General features: G+C 47.3%; 1 protein-coding gene across 6 annotated transcripts in view; it reads right to left on the bottom strand.

Moving 5' to 3' along the window:
* Window positions 1–297: 297 nt before the first annotated feature.
* LARGE1 (LARGE xylosyl- and glucuronyltransferase 1) overlaps window positions 298–21,054 on the bottom strand; it is a 631,116-nt gene continuing 610,359 nt past the window's right edge. For 4 of the 6 annotated variants that reach the window (XM_025399702.1, XM_025399705.1, XM_025399700.1 and 1 more), the window contains 3 exons: window positions 10,760–10,906; window positions 4,257–4,452; window positions 298–1,843 (listed from right to left, as the gene is read on the bottom strand). In XM_025399702.1, coding sequence (XP_025255487.1) covers window positions 1,646–1,843; window positions 4,257–4,452; window positions 10,760–10,906 — 541 coding nt within the window. In that variant the 3' untranslated portion in view covers window positions 298–1,645. The remainder of the gene's footprint in view (window positions 1,844–4,256; window positions 4,453–10,759; window positions 10,907–21,054) is intronic. The other 2 variants (XM_025399704.1, XM_025399703.1) reach the window with 2 other exon arrangements.

The raw sequence follows: 21,054 nt of genomic DNA, 5'->3' as shown, positions 1-21,054 counted from the left end.
TTACAACTGATTACCAGGATTTACCCTCCTAGCCCACATCTGGTAGAAGACAACATCTGGCTTCAGTGTTGAGAAGGATGCTGAATGGAAAAACTTGAAGATGGTTTGAGTTAGAGACAGAGTGGGATCTAACCTCAGGCAAAAGGGGGAAAAAAAGGGTTAAAGTTCAAATGATGAGAAAAATAGAATGGGGCAACAGAAAAGTGTGAAGTTGCTCTTTATCCATTGCAATTTACCTCTCTCTGTCAAGGTGTGTCTCAGTAGCTTCTTGCAAGAGTGGGAGGGGAATGGGGAAGAAACAGTCTGTACTTTCATTTATTAAATGCAGCTTTCGCTGGTCACATTGCAACTCAATACAAACAGCCCAGCAGAGGGTAGGGCATTAACTCTCGTTCTCATCAATGTAAACACAACATTAATATTGAAGATTAAAGAAAATGGGTAAAAAGTCCAGTGTCTCCTCAATCCGTGTGAAGGTGAAGGTGGTTGCCTACCCTTGGCCAGGTCCCAAAGGGAGACTGAGGTTGTCACCTCTTCCCATCCACAGTGAAGCAGGCAAGAACCAGAGGAACCCAATCGCGTTCTTCCTGTAGGTCTCTAGATGGATACGTCGATCTTCAGAACTGGGCTTGCATGAGTTATTAAAGTTCTTCTAAAGGCCTGAGAGGTTCGTACCTTGCGTGTGCACTGAAATAGTTCCTTCAAAGCCCTTTCCCATGAATCAGTCACTGCCAATAGAAAATGTGACCGGTGTAAAACAGTCAGCCCTCGTAATTCCGCAGTCCCCATCTTGGCCCCTGGATTCTGGACAGTAGGGAGTTCAAAGTCACGGGAGCCTCGGTGATCATCCTGAAGGAAGCTGCCCATGTTTCAATATTGGCCGAAGATGGTTGATCTCCTTCCCGGGCCACTGCTGATAAAGGGTGATTGGTAGAGGCAGCTGATTTTCCTGCAGAGCCTCAAAGGATCAGATTTTCTGTTTTGGATTGCCAGTCCCCAAAATAAACAAACAAAATCCCCAAAGAAAAACAAATAAAAACAAAACAGGAGTGACTTTGGGGATAAGGAAACCCATTGACCTCACCTCCAGGACCCCCTGGCTACGATGTCCCCATTGGGTTTTTCCATGTGGTTGGTTCAGGTCATTGGTTTCCCCTCCGTTTGAATGCCCAGCTACATTGCAGGGCAAAGGGGAAAGTTTCCACTAAACAAAGACAATTTCGCTTCTATTTCCTGGGACGAATAACTCCTAGCACCCTGACTTCCCTTTCTCCCTAGTTATGATGCGAAGTATAATTATTAAAAAGCAACCAGAACATCCTAAAGCCCTGCCTTGATCTTGTGGCTTTGCAGTAAGATGAAAACCCTTTTACTCCCTCTCACCCCTTGATTTCCCATTCTTGAAGAGACTCATCTAGGTGGGCTGCATATCTAACCTCTGGGAATGCAGGGTTGTGGGGCAGAGACAGACTGGCTGGATCCTTGTGCAAGGTCTCTGTAGTGAGGGCAGCTTGGCTGGGCCAAAGAGATAAATAAAAACAAACCAAAAAAGCATGGCTCAATTTTGAATTTGAAGGCTGGGCCCCAAACAGCGAGTGGCACTTCCCCTACAGCATGTCTCCCCCTAGTGGTGGGCGTCTTGGTGCTAGCTGTTGTTCTCGGCTGTGAGATATTTCAGGGCAGCAAAGCCATAGCGGCGGGACATGTCCTGCTGAAACTCTTCCTTGAGGGTTTTGAGACAGATGCGGTATTGCTTGTTGGAACGGAACTTGGTAATGTCGAAGCTGGGGGCATGGGGCATGTGGATCATGTAGGCGTTAGGCAGCACAATGAATTCATACTCCTGGAAGAAGACAAGAGCAGCGTGAGAACCTGCCAGAGCCTGGCCGGGGTCATGCATGATGAAGGCCCAAGCGAATGACTGAATGGCTAGCGAATGAATGACTTGATAATGGCACCCACAAGCACGGGGTACATAGACAGCATGATAGTTTTGGAGTGGGGCAGTTCAGGGCTGTTTCCATGACCTTGGACCAGGAAACTGGCTTCTCTGAGCCTTCATGTTCTCATCTATAAGGTGAAAGTAATAATATTCTTGAACGATGACCATGACGGGGAAGCCAATACTGTATAAACAGTGCTGAGCCGAGCTCATGGCCTAGAAAAGGTTTCTTAATAGATGTGGGCTTACACCCACATGGACACTCTAGGATGACACACGCCATGGGATATTCTCTTGCTCAATTAACTGACATCTGTTTATGATTCCTCATAGGACTTAATGCGATCTGACAGCCTCAACAGATGAGTGCAAAAGAAGGTACCAAAAAAAAAAAAAAAAAAAAAATGAGCGACACGGTGAAATAAAAACAAATGTTTCGCTGGACGTAAGCTCACCAAGAACAAACCTCTCCCTGACACATCCTTATAGCAGGTCACATTGTCATCCAGTATTCTCAACTTGGCAGAATACAGCTTAATTCTCAGGCCAAAAATAAAAGGCCACTGAAGAGCCAAAACAGGTGACCCAGATTTAGGTCATACCGCTTAGAGGAGAACTCAGCACACTTTTACTCAGATCTATTTACTCTCATTTTGGACATATTGTCTGATAAGCTTTTGTTATCTAGTTTCCCAGCCCAGAGCAGATAAGAATAAACTCGGGGAAAATTGGGATGGAGAAAGGCGGCTGTTATAGGTAGAACAATACCACAGCAGCCAGAAAAGACAGTTGCTGGTGAGGAATGAGTGAGAAAAACCATCAAAAGAAAATGCAAGCTCTCCCAGAGCTGAACTGTCTGGGACATTTAATGGAGGGACAAAGATCCCCCACCAACCGCACTAGCTCCATGGGTATGCGTGTTATTACCTGGCAGGTGTGCACTCATTGCTTCCTTAAGGTATTGGAAAGGGTAAGAGTATGTTTGGGACATGCTATTGGCAAAGAAAAGAAAATATGCAACATATTTTCAAGAATTCTGTCAAAACTATCTAAAACAAGCAAAGTCCAGGTCTCATGGCTGGAAATATTAACTATCTTTGAACCAGTTCATCTCACAGCACTGCCGGACACATGAACATGACATTCCTTTGAAGCAGAAGCTGAGGCAGACTGAACACTGTTGCCCATGAGTAGCACTCTGCTCATTCAAAGTATTATCAAAAATATGGATACTGACAGCCCTGCTTTCTGTTGTTAAATATGGACATGATTCTATAACCTTCTGTCTACATCAGTGGTTCTCAACCCCAGTGCTTCTCAATCACCTGGGACTGCTCTCAAACACTGGAACTATGGGAAGGAAAGTTCTCCTGGTGATTCTCATGAATGGCCAGCACTCAGTATCCAACCTTAGCTTTTTCTGAATTGGAGGTGCTCTCGTTGAAAAATATGTGCACTGTGCACCAGGAGGAGAGGTCTTGGAGAAGAGCACACACACATACACACACACACAAACCAAAATCGGGTTGGAGGGACCCAGGAATCCTTCTTCTAATTCAACCAGAGCAGCTTTGCTTTTGTTTGTTTAACACAGGGGCTGAAAAATTAGAGCATGTCTGGCCCATTTCATGTTTTTGTAAATAAAGTTTTATTGAAACAGCCACACCCATTTGTTTAAAGGCTGTCTAAGACTGAACTACAATGGCAGAGTTAAGTAGTTGAAAAGGAGACCTGTAGGTCCCATAAAGCTCAAAACACTTACTATCTGATCCTTTACAGAAAAAGTTTGTTGATCCTTGGTTTCACCTATTAGAATTCTGTAGAAGATCTACTTCGAAGTAGGAGTTCAATATGTATCAATGGGATGAATGAAGGAGTTCATGACTAAACAGTCTCAGAGTCACCACTCTGTTAGTAATGATGTATGCATCTACAAATCTTTTAGTAAAGGGTGGAATAATTAGCTACATCTTAGCAGCATGCTTTGTCGTGTTACGTGACTCAAAGGCCAAGTGACGAATGGTCACATTTGCGTGTCTTCATCATCAGGTTGGGTGAGGATGAGGAGGTGAAATGGTTTGTCACAGGAAACTCACGTTTACCTGGGTCCTGGCCAAGAACCCAACTCTCACCCAAGGGTTGAGGAAGGAGCAACGGTTTGGGATCAAGAGCCCAAGGATCAGTACTACCACTGGTCCACGAGCATACCTTGTTCCCTCTTAGCTCTTGGCTTTCTCGTCTCCAAGGATCCCTTAAGCTCTAGGATCTAGGCCTCTCCCTGGTTGGTCGCACTAGGTGGACGCTCCGTTCTCACCTGCACATCCAGTTCCATGATATGCGCCACTTTGTTCCAGCCGAAGCCTACAAACCTCCGGTCGTACTCCGGGCAGTCGCGTCTCACGACAACATACGGCTCAAAATCGGCCTCCCACTCCACCCGGTAAGGCGTGGTGGCGGTCCGCCACTTGGCGAAGTTTGTGGGTGCGTGGCCTTTCGTCCAGACGTGGTACCTGAGACACATAGAGAAAAGCCACTGGGTGGAGGGAAGGAAGGCAAGCTCTCCAAATGCAGCCAATGTGGAGGAGGAAGAGGTGTACCCGGATGTAGTTCTCGGGTGAGTGGAACTGTCTCTCTCCCAAAAGCTATGTTGAAGTCCCAACCCCCAGTACCTGTGAATGGGGCCTATTTGGAATCAGGATCTTTGCAGATATAATGAGGTTATGACAAGATCACAGTGGATTGGGGTGGGCACTAATCCAATGACTGCTATCCTTATAAGAAGGGGAAAATCGAGACACAGAGACACACCGCAAGAATACCATGTATAGGCATCGGCAGAGATGGGAATGATGGGTGCATCTGTAAATCAAAGATTGCCAAACACGACTGGCAACCACCAGAAAGAGGCCTAGGACCTCGGGGAAGAAGCATGGACCTGCCGACAGCTTGATCTTTGGACTTTTGGCCTCCAGAATCGTGAGAGAATAAATTTCTATTATGTTAAGCCATCCGGTTTTTAGTATTTTGCTGCAGCAGCTACAGGAAACCCTAATCCCATCTGCTATCTGCAGACTTAACTAACGAGGAGATTGTCAATATGAAAAGGAACTCCTGGAGGGCTCCATGCTATTTCTCAGGAACTGACTGCAGGTTGGCTTGTGTAGAGCGATTGCTGCCAGAGGCCACTGTGGTAGGCAGGAGTATAAGACGGTCCCCCATGACTCTCACCCTGTACAGTGCTCTCCCCTTGGGGCAGAACCTGTGAGTATATATGTGATCGCTCCTGGGATTATGTTACATTATATGGCAGAAGGGATTGTTGTAAATATAAATGAGGTTACTCACCAGTTTACCTTGTGTGAAAATGGGAGATAATGGAATCATGTGACCCTTTAGACCTGGGTCTGGAAGAAAGCAAGGAGCTACGTTGGGAGCTGCCTATGGGGGCCATGTGGCAAAGAACTAGACTCTAGGAGAGCAGTCCGTGGCCCAAAGCCAGCAGGAAAATGGGACCTTAGGCCTAGGAATGAAAGGAAAGAAATTCTGCTAACCACCAGTGATCTGGGAAGAGGAGAATTGCAGGTCTGCTGACTCCTTGATTTCAGCCCAGTGAGATCCCGAGCAGAGAATCCAGTCATTCCGTGGCCAGATCTCTGATCCCTAGAGACTGTGAGATCACAAATTTGTTTCAAGCCGCTATGTTTGTGATAAACTGTTATACAGTAGTAGAAAATGAATCCAGTCATATAACCATAATAAGAAGCAGCTAATATTAGTTAACCACTTATTGTGTACTGAGACTATTTTAAATCTGTCTCTCTCTCTCTCTCTCTCTCTCACACACACACACACACACAGATATTGTTTTAAATTCTTATAACTCACTAAATGTCAAAGTAAAAGCAGTAAGTGCTGGGGTTGCAATTCAAAACCCAGGAAGCCTCACTCAAGAACCAGGAGCCTCCTTAAGCACTGGCTGGGTCATCTCTAACTCTCTCTCTCTCTCTCTCTCTCTCTCTCTTTTTGAGATGGGAGTCTTGCCAGGCTGGAGTGCAGTGGTGCAATCTCGGCTCACTGCAACTGCCATCTCCCCAGTTCAAGCGTTCAAGCGATTCTCCTGCCTCAACCTCCCAAGTGTCTGGGACTACAGAAGCCCACCACCACACCTGGATAATTTTTGTATTTTTAGTAGACACAGGATTTTACCACGTTGGCCAGGACAGTCTCCATTTCTTGACCTCGTGATCCACCTGTCTTGGCCTCCCGCAGTGCTGAGATTACAGGTGTGAGCCACCACGGCCAGCTGGGTCAGCTCTCTTACATGTCCCTGTCCCCCACACTTCCTGGCCTGTTGAACGAGTACTCAACAATCGTGCACTAAACTGAATGAATGAATGAGTAACCTAACAACATGACAGGCACCCGAGATGGGCCCACATGTGGGATGGCAATATGCCTCTGGAAGCTACAGAGAGATGGCAGGAAGCTGGGCGTCTAGTGAAGGAGTAGACAGGGACCAAGAGAACGGTTAGGAAAAGGAGTATCCAGAGCTGGAAAGAAAAGCTTCATGAAATGAAAACAAGACAGAAGGGTGGGAACCCAAGAGCTTAGCCGCAGAGAGAGAGGAAGTGGAAGTCCTGGATTCTATCTCATCCTGCGGGCAGACTCTCCAAAGCAAGGGAGGCGCTAAGTGAGGGTGAGTGTTCTGTGTGGCCAAAGGGACACTTTCTGGCAGGGAACACAGCTGCTTCTTTCTTTTGGTTTTCTACCACTGAGGCTGGACTGCCCCCAAACCCTCAGGGAACTGGCCAGTGTGGCTGAACGGGCACTGGCCAATAGGTGGGCTTTGATCAAGTTGTGCTGTTGGGTGAGACAGCCAGGCTGGGGGAGGGCAGGAACTTGAACTTCAGCCCCATCAACACAGCAAGTTCCATCAAAACCAAAGCCACTTAAATGGAAGAAAAATGAAAGGTGAAGCAATGTCATTTTCATGGAGTGTGGAAAAGGGATATTGCGGGAGATGTCAATCTCAGGTATGATCCAAAAATTAGGCCCAGAAGCAGTTGCTTTTCCATTTGTGAACTTGCTGAATGGGCAGTCTTGACACCTGATGCCTTCGACAGAACTGGCACAGCACAGCTGATGGCCGTGAACTTGTATGAGGTTTAAAGCACAGCACAATGGAGAGATCAGGCCAGGGTTCAAATCCCACCTCTGCCACTTAGGAGCTGAACACCTTGTAGAACCAAATGCTTTAACTAGGCATTAATTTCCTTTTGTGTCAACTGGGGAAAATAGTATCTATCTGGTTGAACTGCCAAGGAGACTGAATAAGAAAATGTAAAGAGCCTGGCACAATATCGGCATAGAAGAGGAATTCAATAAATGCTAGTTTAACAAAGTGGTTAAAAAACAATGGTTCTGGAGGCAGCCTGCCTGGGTTGGAATTCTGTCATTCAACAGGTATGGGTACATTAACTAATTGGCACCTTTGTTTCCTTCTCTTGGCAAAACGGACATAGCTGTATCTACTTCATAGATTTGTAATGATTATGTGACTTGATTCACACACAGTACTGAGCAGTTTCTGATACATGGTAATTCCTCAAAAAAAAAAAAAAAAAAAAAAAAAAGAGAGAGAGAGGCCGGGCGCGGTGGCTTAAGCCTGTAATCCCAGCACTTTGGGAGGCCGAGACGGGCGGATCACGAGGTCAGGAGATTGAGACCATCCTGGCTAACACGGTGAAACCCCGTCTCTACTAAAAAATACAAAAAACTAGCCAGGCAAGGTGGCAGGCGCCTGTAATCCCAGCTACTCGGGAGGCTGAGGCAGGAGAATGGCGTAAACCTGGGAGGCGGAGCTTGCAGTGAGCTGAGATCCGGCCACTGCACTCCAGCCTGGGCGACAGAGCGAGACTCCACCTCAAAAAAAAAAAAAAGAGAGAGAGAGAAAATTCTCTTTATTATTTCTCCTTGTTTGCTTCCCAGATATGACGCCGATACCTAGTGGTCTTGCTCTCAGTGATACTGACAGCCATATTATTGGCCATCCATCCTTATAATCTAAACTGTTGGACAATGATAATGTGAAAAGGAAGTGAAAAGAACAGGGGAGACGGTGCCATTGCACTCCACTGTAGGGACAGTTGGGTCAGTTCTACTCATCTGGCTGAGGAGGCAGCTTTGATCACTTCAGCCTGGACACTGACAGCCTGCTGAATGGCTGGGCAGCACAGGGTGCAGTCAGGGTACAATGAACCTATTGTTCAAACAAGCCCCAGCCTGCGAATGACCTATTGCCAGGCCAGTAGACACCGAACTTTGAGTCTTGCTGTCTGAGACTAGCAATGCCAGGTAGCCTCCTTCCCCGCTCAAAAAGGGATGGGAAAACGAGAGAGGTTTCCTAGGTACGCCTTACAGGATGCTACTGGGGAGAAGAGATTTGGGGCACTTTGCTTTGAGCAGTGGTTCTCAAACTTGAGTATGCATTAGAATGATCTGGAAGACTGGTTCCAACTCCAGAGTTTCTGATGCAGGAGGTCTGGGCTAGGCTTGAGCCTCTGCATTTCTAACACGTTCCTAAGTGATGCTGAAGCTACTGGCCCGGGGACCACATTCTGGAGCCACCGCCCTAGAGGACTTGTAGGGGTGTGGACGCTTTCTCATTCCAGGTGTGGTAGGGAGCAGATTTCGGCTGCTCAGAGGCTGAAGAGTTTGTTATTTGGAGAGCAGGTGACAATAGCAAATCTCTCAGAGACAGGGGCTGTAATTTAGCACTTGGCATGATGGCTTGCAAGCTGCTGGACAGAGCGGCAATCATGGACACAGCAGGCCACACCCCAGCTCTTGTGGCCACAAATGTGGCTGTGAAATGAGTTCTCGGTTCACCGTGGTATGAAGATGGCAGGAAGGATGCCTTGGAAATGTGTCAGATGCTCAGACTATGGCATCCACGGGAGACTTAGACTCAGGTTTGGTCTGAAAGTCTCAATTTCGAGGAGCAAGTTTTTACCCTGCATTTTAAAACACTGGGTTAAAAAAAAAAATCCAGGACTCAATCAGTAGCCAGATGGTATTCTGACGAAGAACACACAGGTTCCTCAGACCTGGGCAGAATCCATGCTCTGCTATTCACTGGCTGTGTGTCACTGGCAAGTTATTAAACTTCTCAGAGCCTCAGTTTCATTATCCAGGCAATGGGGATAACAGTATCTGTCACATAGATTTATTGTGAGAATTAAATATGTAATCACAGTGCCTGGCACATGCTAAGCATGCAATAAGTGGTAGTTATTTCTTTCAGAAAAGAAGGAAGGCTTGGGTTGGGTGGGGGCCTCCTAACTCTTCCAGGTCACTTTCTAGAATTCTCGATAGAGGAAGAAGGCTGGAGTTTGAGTCCTGGCTCTCCTGGGACCTCTCCACTCCTCAGTTTCTTCGTCTGTATAAAATGTGAAAAATGATAACCTCTGAACTGTTGAATGAACTACCCATCTCATAGTTATTTTCACAAGATATAGTTTATTTGAGGAAACTTTCTAGAAATTTCTAGAAACTTAATCGCGGTATGAAAACCCAAGTTATTATGACTATAGTGTTTTCAATAAAACGCCGATGGTCTAGAAAGGTATGCTTTTTAGCTCCAAGGAAGTGTTGGCCATTCTGACATCATTCACAATAGTGGCCTCACTTTAAAACTGGAGCAGGGCCAGGCGCGGTGGCTTACGCCTGTAATCCCAGCACTTTTGGGAGGCCGAGGTGGGCAGATCACCTGAGGTCAGGAGTTCGAGACCAGCCTGGCCAACATGGTGAAACCCTGTCTTTACTAAAAGTACAAAAATTAGCCGGGTGTGGTGGTGGGCACCTGTAATCCCAGCTACTCAGGAGGCTGAAGCAGGAGAATCGCTTAAACCTGGGAGGCGGAGGTCACAGTGAGCCGAGACCACGCCATTGCACTCCAGCCTGGGCAACAAGAGTGAAACTCTGTCTCAAAAACAAACAAACAAACAAACTGGAGAAAGCGGAAGCACCAGCCCTCTCTTCAGACTGCTCAGTTATGGCACCCAGCAGGCCACCTACTTTTCCCTGGATCACTACATGTAATGCTGCAGCCTGTCCCCAGGACATGTAACCTGTTTGCACTTGTGCAGTGGCACAGACTCCTGCAACACTCGGGACAGGTGACAGGGGAGCTCCCTGGCAATGTTCCTGTAGGACTCAGGGGCCTAGGAAAGAAGGAAATCAGGGTTCCATTTGCGATGATCAGTTGGGCAACAGGAAAGCTGGCTGCCACATGTGCTGGGTCACCTTGATGACTTGAAGTTGTTGACACAACGGCTACACATCCCCCAGGCCTCAGGGGCTCTGAGAACAGACCACTCATACCACAAAGAAGAAGGAAAACCACTGCCATGGTGCTAATAGAATGAAACCCACCTACCAAATGAATGGATGGGCAAGCACACAAAAGAGAGAGCTCGGAGCCAGGAGATGGGAGCAGGAACCTAAACTGAGTTTAGTAAAAAGGACAAACAGAAATAAGCTAAACCTTCCTACCTTTCAGCCCTCCAAACATGCCTACCCGTCCATCTGAACACATAACGTCTGTCATCCATGCACAAAAAAGTACATGGCACGTACCGGCATGGGGAGAGGAGGGAGATTACACAGACGTTGTCTGGAGAAAGTGGTGCCTTCCCTGGCGTCACAATGGACTAAGGTGAGCAACAAACTTCCAGATCAATAGCTTTGGCATCTGGGTTTCCCAGGAGAAAGAAGGCCTTCGAGCACCCCCAGAGTACAGCAGATAGAGCCACTCACCTGAATGTGAAGAGGGTCCCCATGTCCAGCATTGACAGCAACTCCGCCTTCGACTTGGGGAAGGAGAGCCGGTAGCGCAGCGTCTCGAATGCGGGGACGATCATTGCTTTCTTGGTGTTGGCAAGGTCGAGCTGGATGACAGACTTCCTGAAAAGAGGGGACAGGCAGAGACAGAGTCCCTGTGACACCAGGCCAAGGTCTTTTCCCCATGAGGGCGGGGTGGTCACTGGCCCAGGGAAGTGTGGGAGAGAAAGCTCAGGTCAGCCTCTCAATTAAAGATGGGGAAACTGGGCCAGGTGCGATGGCTCACATCTGTAATCCCAGCCTTTGAGAGGCCGAGGCAGGCACATCACTTGAGTTCAGGAGTTCGAGACCAGCCTGGTCAACATGGTGAAATTCCGTCTCCACTAAAAATACAAAGAAATTGGAGGGGCATGGTGGCGCACACCTGTAGTCCCAGCTACTTGGGAGGCTGAGGCACGACAATTGCTGGAGCCCGGGAGGCAGAGGTTGCAATGAGCTGAGATCATGCCGCTGCACTCCAGCCTGGGTGACAGAGAGAGATTCTGTCAAAACAAAAAAAAACAAAAAAACAGGCAAAGAAAGGAAAGAAAGGGGAGAAAGAAAAGAAAAAAAAGGAAAGAAAAGAAAGAGAAAAGAAGGAAAAGAAAGAAAAAGAAAGAAAGGAAAGAAGAAAAGAAAAGAGAAAAGAAAGACAGGGAGCCCTGGGAGGCAAGGCAGCTTGCCAAACACTTGGGGAACCCAGAGTGGAACGAGATCTGCTGTCCCCGAGACAGAGAGCTTGGTCTTCCTGGAGAATAAACAGAGGGCAGATCAGACTGAGGGGCCGGGAGAACCTCCCACACATTTTCAGTGTGTGCTCCTGCCAGAGTCAGGCACAGAAGGAAGGCTTCAAAGGACCACAGGGGTTACAGCCCAGACTGCTTGGTTCCCTGGGCTGGTCAATCACTCCGACTGCAGCCCTGGCCACACCAGAGCAGGTGGACAGAGAGCCGATGAGAGAATCACCCAACTGGGTACTTTCAGGTTCCATTTCAGTGACTCCTCAACTCCTTGAATTTTCCAGACTCCAAGCCTTTAAAGTAGCCAGAGCCACCCTAGGCAGCCAGCGCTGGTAAAACAGCTCTGGTATCCCCCTTGGGGGAAGGTTCTGCAAAGTCTTGCCTTAGTGCCTGGCCTTCCACTCTGCTCCTCTGAGCCCCGATCCTGCACGCCTGGGTTTGTCTGCCTTTTCCCTGCTCTGTGACTGACACTTGGAAAGGGTGAAAGGCTCATGGAGGGCCATAAATGGCCAAGCATCTAGTGCCATATGGCATGAGGATTTTTTTTGTTTTTTGAGACGGAGTCTTGCTCTGTCACCCAGGCTGAAGTACAGTGGCGTGATCTCAGCTCACTGCAACCTCCGCCTCCCAGATTCAAGTGATTCTCCTGCCTCAGCCTCCTGAGTAACTGGGACTGCAGGCGCATGCCGCCACTTCCCTCTAATTTTTGTATTTTTAGTAGAGACGGGTTTCACCATGTTGGCCAGGCTGGTCTTGATCTCTTGACCTCGTGATCCGCCCGCCTCGGCCTCCCAAAGTGCTGGGATTACAGGTGTGAGCCACTGCGCCCGGCCAGCATGAGGTTTTTAATAAACACAGACTGGATTTGAACCCCGGCAAGGTGACTTTATGGGTCCTGCCATCCTGGGAAAGAGATTTAGCTCTTCACTACCTTTGGTCCCTCATCCCTAAAATGATGGCAATAACATCTACCTCCTGGAGACTGAACAAAGTCATATACTGCCACTTGGCACATGTGGCCAGGGGCAGGCATGCTGTGACAAGTGGTCACTATTCTACTGCAGTGCTATCATGACTCTCTGACTTGGATCTTCTGTGATCTTTTTCGGCCAGGACCTAGGAATTCATTCTGGCCTCCTGCTTGGACACTGACCTTTGGGTCTCAAGGTCATCACGGCTGTCGGTTTCTATCTCTAAAATAGAGAAAGCAGACTTTCCTGGAGAAGAGGTAGGCATTGTAAGGCATTTTGAAAAACCACTGAAAGTAGCAGCCCTCCGTGGCCATAAAACTGTCCATTGAAGGCTGGGCACACTGGCTCACGCCTGTAATCCCAGCCCTTTGGGAGGCTGAGGTAGGTGGATCACAAGGTCAGGAGTTCGAGACCAGCCTGGCCAATATGGTGAAACCCCGTCTCTACTAAAAATACAAAAATTAGCCGGGTGAGGTGGGGGTGCTGGTAGTCCCAGCTACTCGGGAGGCTGAGGCAAGAGAATCACTTGAACCTGGGAGGCGGAGGTTGCAGCGAGCCGAGATCGCGCCACTGCACTCCACCCTGGGCGACAGAGCAAGACTCCGTCTCAAAAAAACAAAAAACAAACAAACAAACAAAAACCAAAAATAAAAAAACCGTCCTCCACTGCTGTATTATTAACGTCGCTTCACTCAACCAGACTTGGAGCGTGTGCATTAGCAGGGACTGGAGCTGGCATGCAAAGAGGAATCACACGGTACGGAAGTGACTGAGTCAGCCCAGGCCTGAATGGGACAAAACAGGGTGGCAGTCCCAGAAGGACACAGGACATCAGCAGGGCTTCGTATCACTGAATGATGAGGGGCAATCTGGATCAGGTCAGAATAAGGACAGTTTCCTAAAACCATCCTTGGTTAACGGATCTCACCAGCTCCCAGTAAAGAGGGGGTGGTTGGGATGGGCTGGAAGTTCATTTTGGAACCCTCTGAATATCAATTTGCAGTTCACTCTTTACCACAGTGCTCACATTACCTATATACCAAATAATATATAGCTCTCTCACCACTATTCCAGAGGAGGTTCCTAAAGGACGACAGTAAGATATAGCGTGTGGCGAGCTTTACTCAGCCAGTCTGAGGGCTAGAGGTTTGAGTCAGCCTGTCCTGGCCTGGATTCTTTTCCCACTTTGTCTGAACAATGTTAGTTTTCAAACATCCAAGATTCCCTCCTCTATGGCCAGGCGTCTAGTGTCAGCTAGCACTCTCTTTTGTATCAAACCTGGATTAGATATGGGCAGAGCTAGGCTCTTTACCATTCCCCCTGGAAAGGTGGGTACCTTATCTATTGATTCTGGGTATTGGGGGTGGGATATATGGGTCTAAAGAATATCCTTGGACCAAGACAGCGAAGCCCTTGGAATTCCTGGGGCAGGGGGGAAGGTGTCCCTGTACTGGTGGGTGGTTGCTACCCATTCAACAATCACCCAGCACCTATGATGTGCCAGGCTCGTGAAGATACAGGGTGAAAAGAACAAGCAAAGTCTCTGCCCGCATGGTGCTTACATTCACATAAACATCTCAGGATGCTACAAGCCTAGGGACAAATCTTTGTAAACTGGGGCCCCAGACTGTATTTGTAGCTGATTATTTTATAATACAATGCTATAGAAACAGAATAGAAGGCTGTAAGGGCAGAACTATAAAGGGAGTGGGCAAAACATAAAGACACATACACATATATATGCAATGGATACAGAGCTCTACAAACATGGATGTTTGTATCTATATAAGGCTCAAGTTACTATTATCATCAGTTGCTATAGGAGCTGCTTCTTGGAGATTAATTCCTGCTAGAAAATAATTCCCCTTTCTATGGTAGCAACCTGCCCCCTATACATAGAAGCAAGCTCTCAGAGTTCTCTGCCTGTCCTATCTGCACCACTGGCAAGGGCAGGTTTTTTAGGATTAGACACTTCACTCAGGCTGAGCATATCAGTTTCTTACTCTTGGAAATTTGAATAGAAATAGAGACTGGGAAAGCACTGACTTTCAGGGATGACAGATCATGCTCTGAAGACTTCTGAACTGCTGCAGAGGGGCCCAGAGCTGCCCTGGTTAATTGTAGTCTCATGTGTTGGTTTTCCAAGTCCTAGTTTGATTTCATAAGATAACCCATCATTATTTGCTTTGTTTTTCTTTGATTTGTTTTTATTTTACTTAAGCTACCTGGTATTAGTTTCTGTTGCCTGCAACTAAACAGCCCTAACCAATATACTGGAAGACCCAAAGCAGACAGACCCAGTAAGCAGCATGCCTCACAAATGCAGTCCTAGCAGGCCTTATTTCCCTCTGCATAGATAGCACCAGATTCTGGAGCGCTTTCTGCAACCTCCCTTTAATCTCACTAAAATACAAACTGCCACAAAGATGGATCTGTCACCAGATAGCTCCATTTCAGACTTACTTCAAGGAGGTTTCAATACTGATGTCCTGAAAGGGTCTCATTATGAAGTTGTTTCAGCAATAAAGAGACTTCATGGTACAAACTCTGAGCAGCTCTGTCTTTTGAGAAGGTGACGGCAGCCTGGGTCTTTCTGCTCTGTGTTGTTAGTACATCTTACCCTGGATGGGGCTTGCTGTCCTAGGGGTCAACAATGTGCAGCCATCAGTTCTCTGGAAAGTGAGTCCTGCAGAGGATGACGTGCAGTCTTCCAGGAACAGTGGGGCAGGACGATGAGCGAGAAAGCTGGGCGAAGAGCCAGGAGACCTGAATTCTAGGTCCACCCTGAGAAGCTGAGTGACTTTGGGTCACTCCATTACTCTTTAGATTGCTAAATTTAGATTATTAAGATGGGAGCTTTGGAAGACAGTGAGGTGTAGTGGTAACAGACCAGGCATCTAGCTCTGACTCTACTCGGCTGTCTTCCTGGGCAAATTGCTTTCACTATTTTGAGTCCTGGGGTTGATGCACTTGTAAAATATGTTGATGAGGATAAACACAGTGCTTGTGGAAGGGCTTGCTACAACGCCTGGCACACATGAAGCCCAGGGTACATGATGCCAATGATGGTTCCTTTTCTGTATCAGATGGCCCAGGCTACGGTGCCCAGTTACTTGGTCACGTACTAGTTTAGACACTGCTGTGCAAGTGTTTCATAGATGCATTAAACTGCAATTACGTTTGCACCAACCTAATAATTAACATGTACAATCAGTTAACTTTAAGGAAAGGAGATTTCCCTCGATAATGTGGGAAGGCCACACCTAATCAGTTGAAGGCCTTAAGAACAAAAACTGGGCCAGGCGCGGTGGCTCACGCCTGTAGCACTTTGGGAGGCCGAGGCAGGTGAATCACGAGGTCAGGAGATTGAGACCATCCTGGCTAACATGGTGAAACCCCATATCTACTAAAAATACAAAAAAATTAGCTGGGCGTGGTGGTGGGCACCTGTAGTCCCAGCTACTTGGGAGGCTGAGGCAGGAGAATGGCGTGAACCCGGGAGGCGGAGCTTGCAGTGAGCCGACATCGTGCCACTGCCCTCCAGCCTGGGCGACAGAGCGAGACTCCGTCTCCAAAAAAAAAAAAGAGAAGAACAAAAACTGAGCTTTCCCAGAAAAGACGGAATACTGCCTTAGGACAGTAACATAGAAACCCTGCCTCAGTTTCCAGCCTGCTGGCCTGCTCTGTGAATTTCAGACTTGCCAGCCCCACAACTGTGTGAGCCAATTCCTTAAGCTCTATCAATCTATCAATACATATATCACTATCCAGCTCTACATATTGATACATACATTACTATCCATAGGATATACTATATATATCTCCTATTGGCTCTGTGTCTCTGGACACCCCTGAGGACTGTGATGGTAAGGCATGCTGCTTCCTGGGTCTGTCTACTGTGGGTCTTGTAATATATTGCTTAGGGTTGTTTAGTTGCAAGCAACATAAATTAATACCAAGTAGCTTACCCAAAATAAACACTGTCCTGATTCTGACCTGGTCCGGATTCCTCCTCATCATTCATTGATCCGAAGCTCTGTTGATGTCCTTCTTGGACTGCCACTCTGTTCTTGTCCCCTACATGGGCCTGAGCTGACATAGTCACTTCCTTATGGTCTGACTCCTCTTTGCAGACCCTAGTCCCTGCCTATGCACAGGTTCAAAGTTTTATTGCCCTTGTCTTGTCCAAGACACCTGCAAAAACATTCACAAACCTACTACAGTATATTGGATCAAGGAATTATTATTATTATTATCATCATCATTTTGAGACAGAGTCTCTCTCTGTCGCCCAGGTTGGAGTGCAGTGGCGTGATTTCGGCTCACTGTAAGCTCCGCCTCCTGGATTTACACCATTCTCCTGCCTCAGGAGTAGCTGGGACTACAGGTGCCCACTACAACACCCAGCTAATTTTTTGTATTTTTACTAGAGACGGGGTTTCACCGTGTTAGCCAGGATGGGCTCGATCTCCTGACCTCGTGATCCGCCCGCCTCAGCCTCCCAAAGTGCTGGGATTACAGGCGTGAGCCACCGCGCCCAGCTGGACCGAGGAGTTCTTAAAACAATCTAAATAACTCAGAACCTTGCTGATAAAATGGGAAGCCCTGTGAACGTAAGTGACTTGGGGCCAGACAGCAGCAGCTTCCAAACCTGATTGCTCCTCTCTCTCTCCTGACTTGGGCACATTCGGCAACCTCTCCCAACCACAGGTTCCCCATGTGTAAATGGAGACAATAAAGGCTTATCTCTCATCTCTCAGGGCTCTAGAGCCCAAAGCAGTGGCCGACTTAGAATTAACTCGTTAACAAACAAGTCCCCTTCCCCTTTCACAGCTGAGCCGACTGGTGCATCCAAGGCAAGAGAATGGGCGAGAGTGAAGGAGGATTCAGAAAAGTCGACATACTATTTACAGCCAGGGAAGACTTCTGCCTGCTCATCTACAGAGACAGAGCTGATGAGATCTCAGTCTCTAGCCAGTCCTCTGAGACCCTCTCTGTGTCAAAAACAGTTCAGGTGTTGCTCACACAGTAAATTCACCTCTTCCAGCCTGACAGCGCTAACCAGTGGGGAAACTGAATTTGAGAAAGGTTATCTTCCAAAGCCCCCCAGCCTCCTCTTCCGTGTATCTTTCTTCCCCAAGCCCCTCCTCTCAGCTCACTCACGTATATGAATAGTTCATATCCTCTTTTGCTCCAATCAGGCAAAACTGGCAAGCAGGGGAGGGGATGTGAGTGAGTAGTGAGGCTTCCTATGCCAACTGAAGGGGTAGGGATGGGTGCAGATGGTAGCTTGCCCGGGTTCTGCATAAACCAAAGAAACAGCATGGATGGAAGGGCAGAGTATTAGCTGGATGGGTTTCCCTGCAGGATGCAGTGTTCAAAGAACTATCTTGGGGCCGGGTGTAGTGACTCACGCCTATAATTCCAGCACTTTGGGAGGCCAAGGTGAGTGGATAACCTGAGGTCAGGAAATCGACACCAGCTTGGCCAACATGGTGAAACCCTGTCTCTATTAAAAACACAAAAAATTAGCCAGGCATGGTGGCGCACACCTATAATCCCAGCTACGCAGGAGGCTGAGGCAGGAGAATCGCTTGAACCAGGGAGGTGGAGGTTGCAATGAGCTGAGATCGTGCCACTGCACTCCAGTCTGGGCGACAGAGTGAGACTCTGTCTCAAAACAAAAACAAACACAAAGAAGCAAACAAAACTCACAAAGAACCATCTTGACAGCAGAGAGCAGCCCTCCTAGACAACGAATCTGTCACCAAGTTTGTTCTCAGACTTCCCAGCCTCCAGAACTGCGGGGAATAAATTTCTATTCTTTAAAAATTACCCAGTCTCCAGTATTCTATTACAGCACCACAAAACGAACTGGACATACTACAAACCCAGTTTGATGTCATCTTCAAGAAAACAAGATTAGAAAAATAATCCATCACTGAGGTTAAGAAAATGAGAGAGCACAGTCAAGTTTAAGCAGGGACAAAGGATTCTAGAATTATCTCCTGTCTGTGTCTTTCTAAACCGGGGGGTTCAGGGGGCAAACTCAAGGCGCTGCAGGGCCATGCCAGTGATGTGGATAATGGTGTGGGCTGGTGGGGATAGAGCAGGGTGCTCAATGGCAGTGGATGCCAGGCTTCTGCGTGGAGGAGACAAAAGGGAGGGAAGACAGCAGGGGATGGGATAAACAGGAGAGCCCATGCCCAGCTGCTCCTCAATTCCAGCTGTGTGCCTGACATATGGGATGGAGCCACAGAGTCTAATATTTCAAGAGGAGCCAACTGAAATTATCTTCAACTCACTTGAGGGCTGGGTTATCTCTCATGGCATGCCAGTTTGAAGGGAGGCTGACCAGTGAGAAAAAAGAGCATGATCTTTTTAATCAGATGATAAAGATTCCATCTTAATTCCACCACTTGACTAACTGTGCAATCGTGGGCCATTGTCTTAACACCCCGGGCTTTTGTTTCCTTATCTTGATAATAATAAATGCTTTATGGACTTGGTGATTAAGAGAATGAAGATAATATATTCATCAATTAATGAATATTAATGAAGCCAAGACCTAGAAGCTGGGTACAGAGCTAAATGAACAGATATAACCTTTGTCCGTGCATAGCTTACAGTGTAGGGAGGGAGGAAGATAGAAGCATACCCCTCTCTGGGTGCAGAGTCATGGAAGACTTCTCATCACTGAGATGTGTTCCAATCAAGAAGCAGGAGTTAGCCAGTCAGGAAAGGGTGTTTCAGGTTATTAGCAAAGCTCTGATAACGAGGAGGCATATAGGATTGGAGAAACTGAATTTCTTAGCACCTGCCTGGTATATCGTAGGTGGTTGATAAATGATAATAAATGCTTACATGCATTGGGTATCAAGCCCCATGCTAAGTGCTTTATATGCATTACTTCTCTTAATCAGTGCAACCTATGACTTACGAACTCGTGTTTTCAGTTTAATGATAAAGATATTAAAGTTCTGAAAGGTTAACAAGTAACTACCACACAGCTAGTAGTTATCGTCATCATCATATAATGATGTTAGTCAAGTCTGCACCAGCTTAAAATTAAGCAGGAAAGATCAATAACCAATAAAGATATATTGGGGCCAAGTGTGTTAATGTGGGGATCGTGTCTGTCTTCCCAACCCTGCAACTGGAACAATGAATTTCTTTGAGTTCATGGGTCAAGGCAGTGGTGGGAGAGTGGTTGGGAATGGAAAAAAGGGAGCAGGCAGGAGGCTACAATGTGTGTACCTATGTTCCTTAAATGCAATCTCATCCACACGGCAGATTCCACCTTGAAGAAGTAAACTGTGGCGGAGGTCAGAAAACAAAGAGTATTATGAGATTAGAAACATGTATACTGATCCTACATGTCACTGGCTGACTGAGCCTCCTACACTGGCTATTTCCTTTCATTACCACCCATGAGTTTCTCAAACTACTATAATCTGTCTTTGACTCTATGATCTGGCCAAAGTCAGCAATGTCCCCTCACTGTCAAGTCTAATAGATTTGTTCATTCTCACCTTGTTTGAATTATCTCTGCATTTAGCACTAATGACCACTCCTACTAGCCTTATCTCAAGAAGCCCATCCCATAATTCTGAAGGCATCTTTCTACTCTCTCTTGTTCTCACCAGGGTAACTGCCGTTCAGCCCACTGGATGCTGGTAACCATTTGGGACCTCTTGTGGCCCCTACTCCTTGGGCAGGGGTTGGGGAATTCCCCATGTCTGCTGTGCAAGTTTCCATGCCTGTAACAGCAGTGCCCACGCTGACTTCTTTGTGGTGCTGCAATAAATGACGGAGGCCAATGCTGACAAGTGACAAACTATTGGGAATCACAGAGCTGAAGGCACTGGGGCTGCTGTCAGAATGCCAGGAAAGAGCCACACTTGTCAGCTCTCAGAGCCCCGGGTTTCCACAGCCCTGTTCTGCAGCATCAAATGTCAGAGAACCCACTGTTTAATGAAACCTGAGTCATAAGAAATCCATGTGGTTCTCAAACAAGTTCTCAGGGACTCCTATGAAAGTTATATTAAAAGGGGATGGGAGGAGGTAAAGAAACCTGTGCTGGAGCGTGCATCTGTTTCAGAAATCCCAGAACAGCATTGATTTCTCCTAAGGCTTGGTGCATAGGCAATTAGAAAAACTCACCTCCCCACACCTCCCTTCCCCACCTCCGTGGGCCTTGATGTGTCTCCCTTCATGCTCCCCTTCACGTTGGGTCTGCATCTTCTTTGGGACTGGTTCATCCTAGGCTGTTTCGCTCATTGGTGGTGGCTGCCTGCGCATGCACCTATTAGCCCTGCCGGGCTTGAGGTCTGGGGTGAGCCTCTGTTCATGGTTACGTTTCCAGGTGCTGCACAGTGCCAGGCAAACGGCAGGTGCTCAGTAAGTGTATAGGGAATGGAGGAATCTATTTGTAATTGTCCTATGCGGTAGAGAGGATGGGACTGTGAGGAAGGCTCTTTGGAAGTGACAAAGACCTGAGTTGACACGATAGCTCTGCCAT

Source organism: Theropithecus gelada, chromosome 10 (genome assembly GCF_003255815.1).
Source record: "Theropithecus gelada isolate Dixy chromosome 10, Tgel_1.0, whole genome shotgun sequence".
NCBI lineage: Eukaryota > Metazoa > Chordata > Mammalia > Primates > Cercopithecidae > Theropithecus > Theropithecus gelada.
The sequence above is the reverse complement of the archived record's forward strand: the minus strand, read 5'-3'. Positions and strand labels throughout refer to the sequence as shown.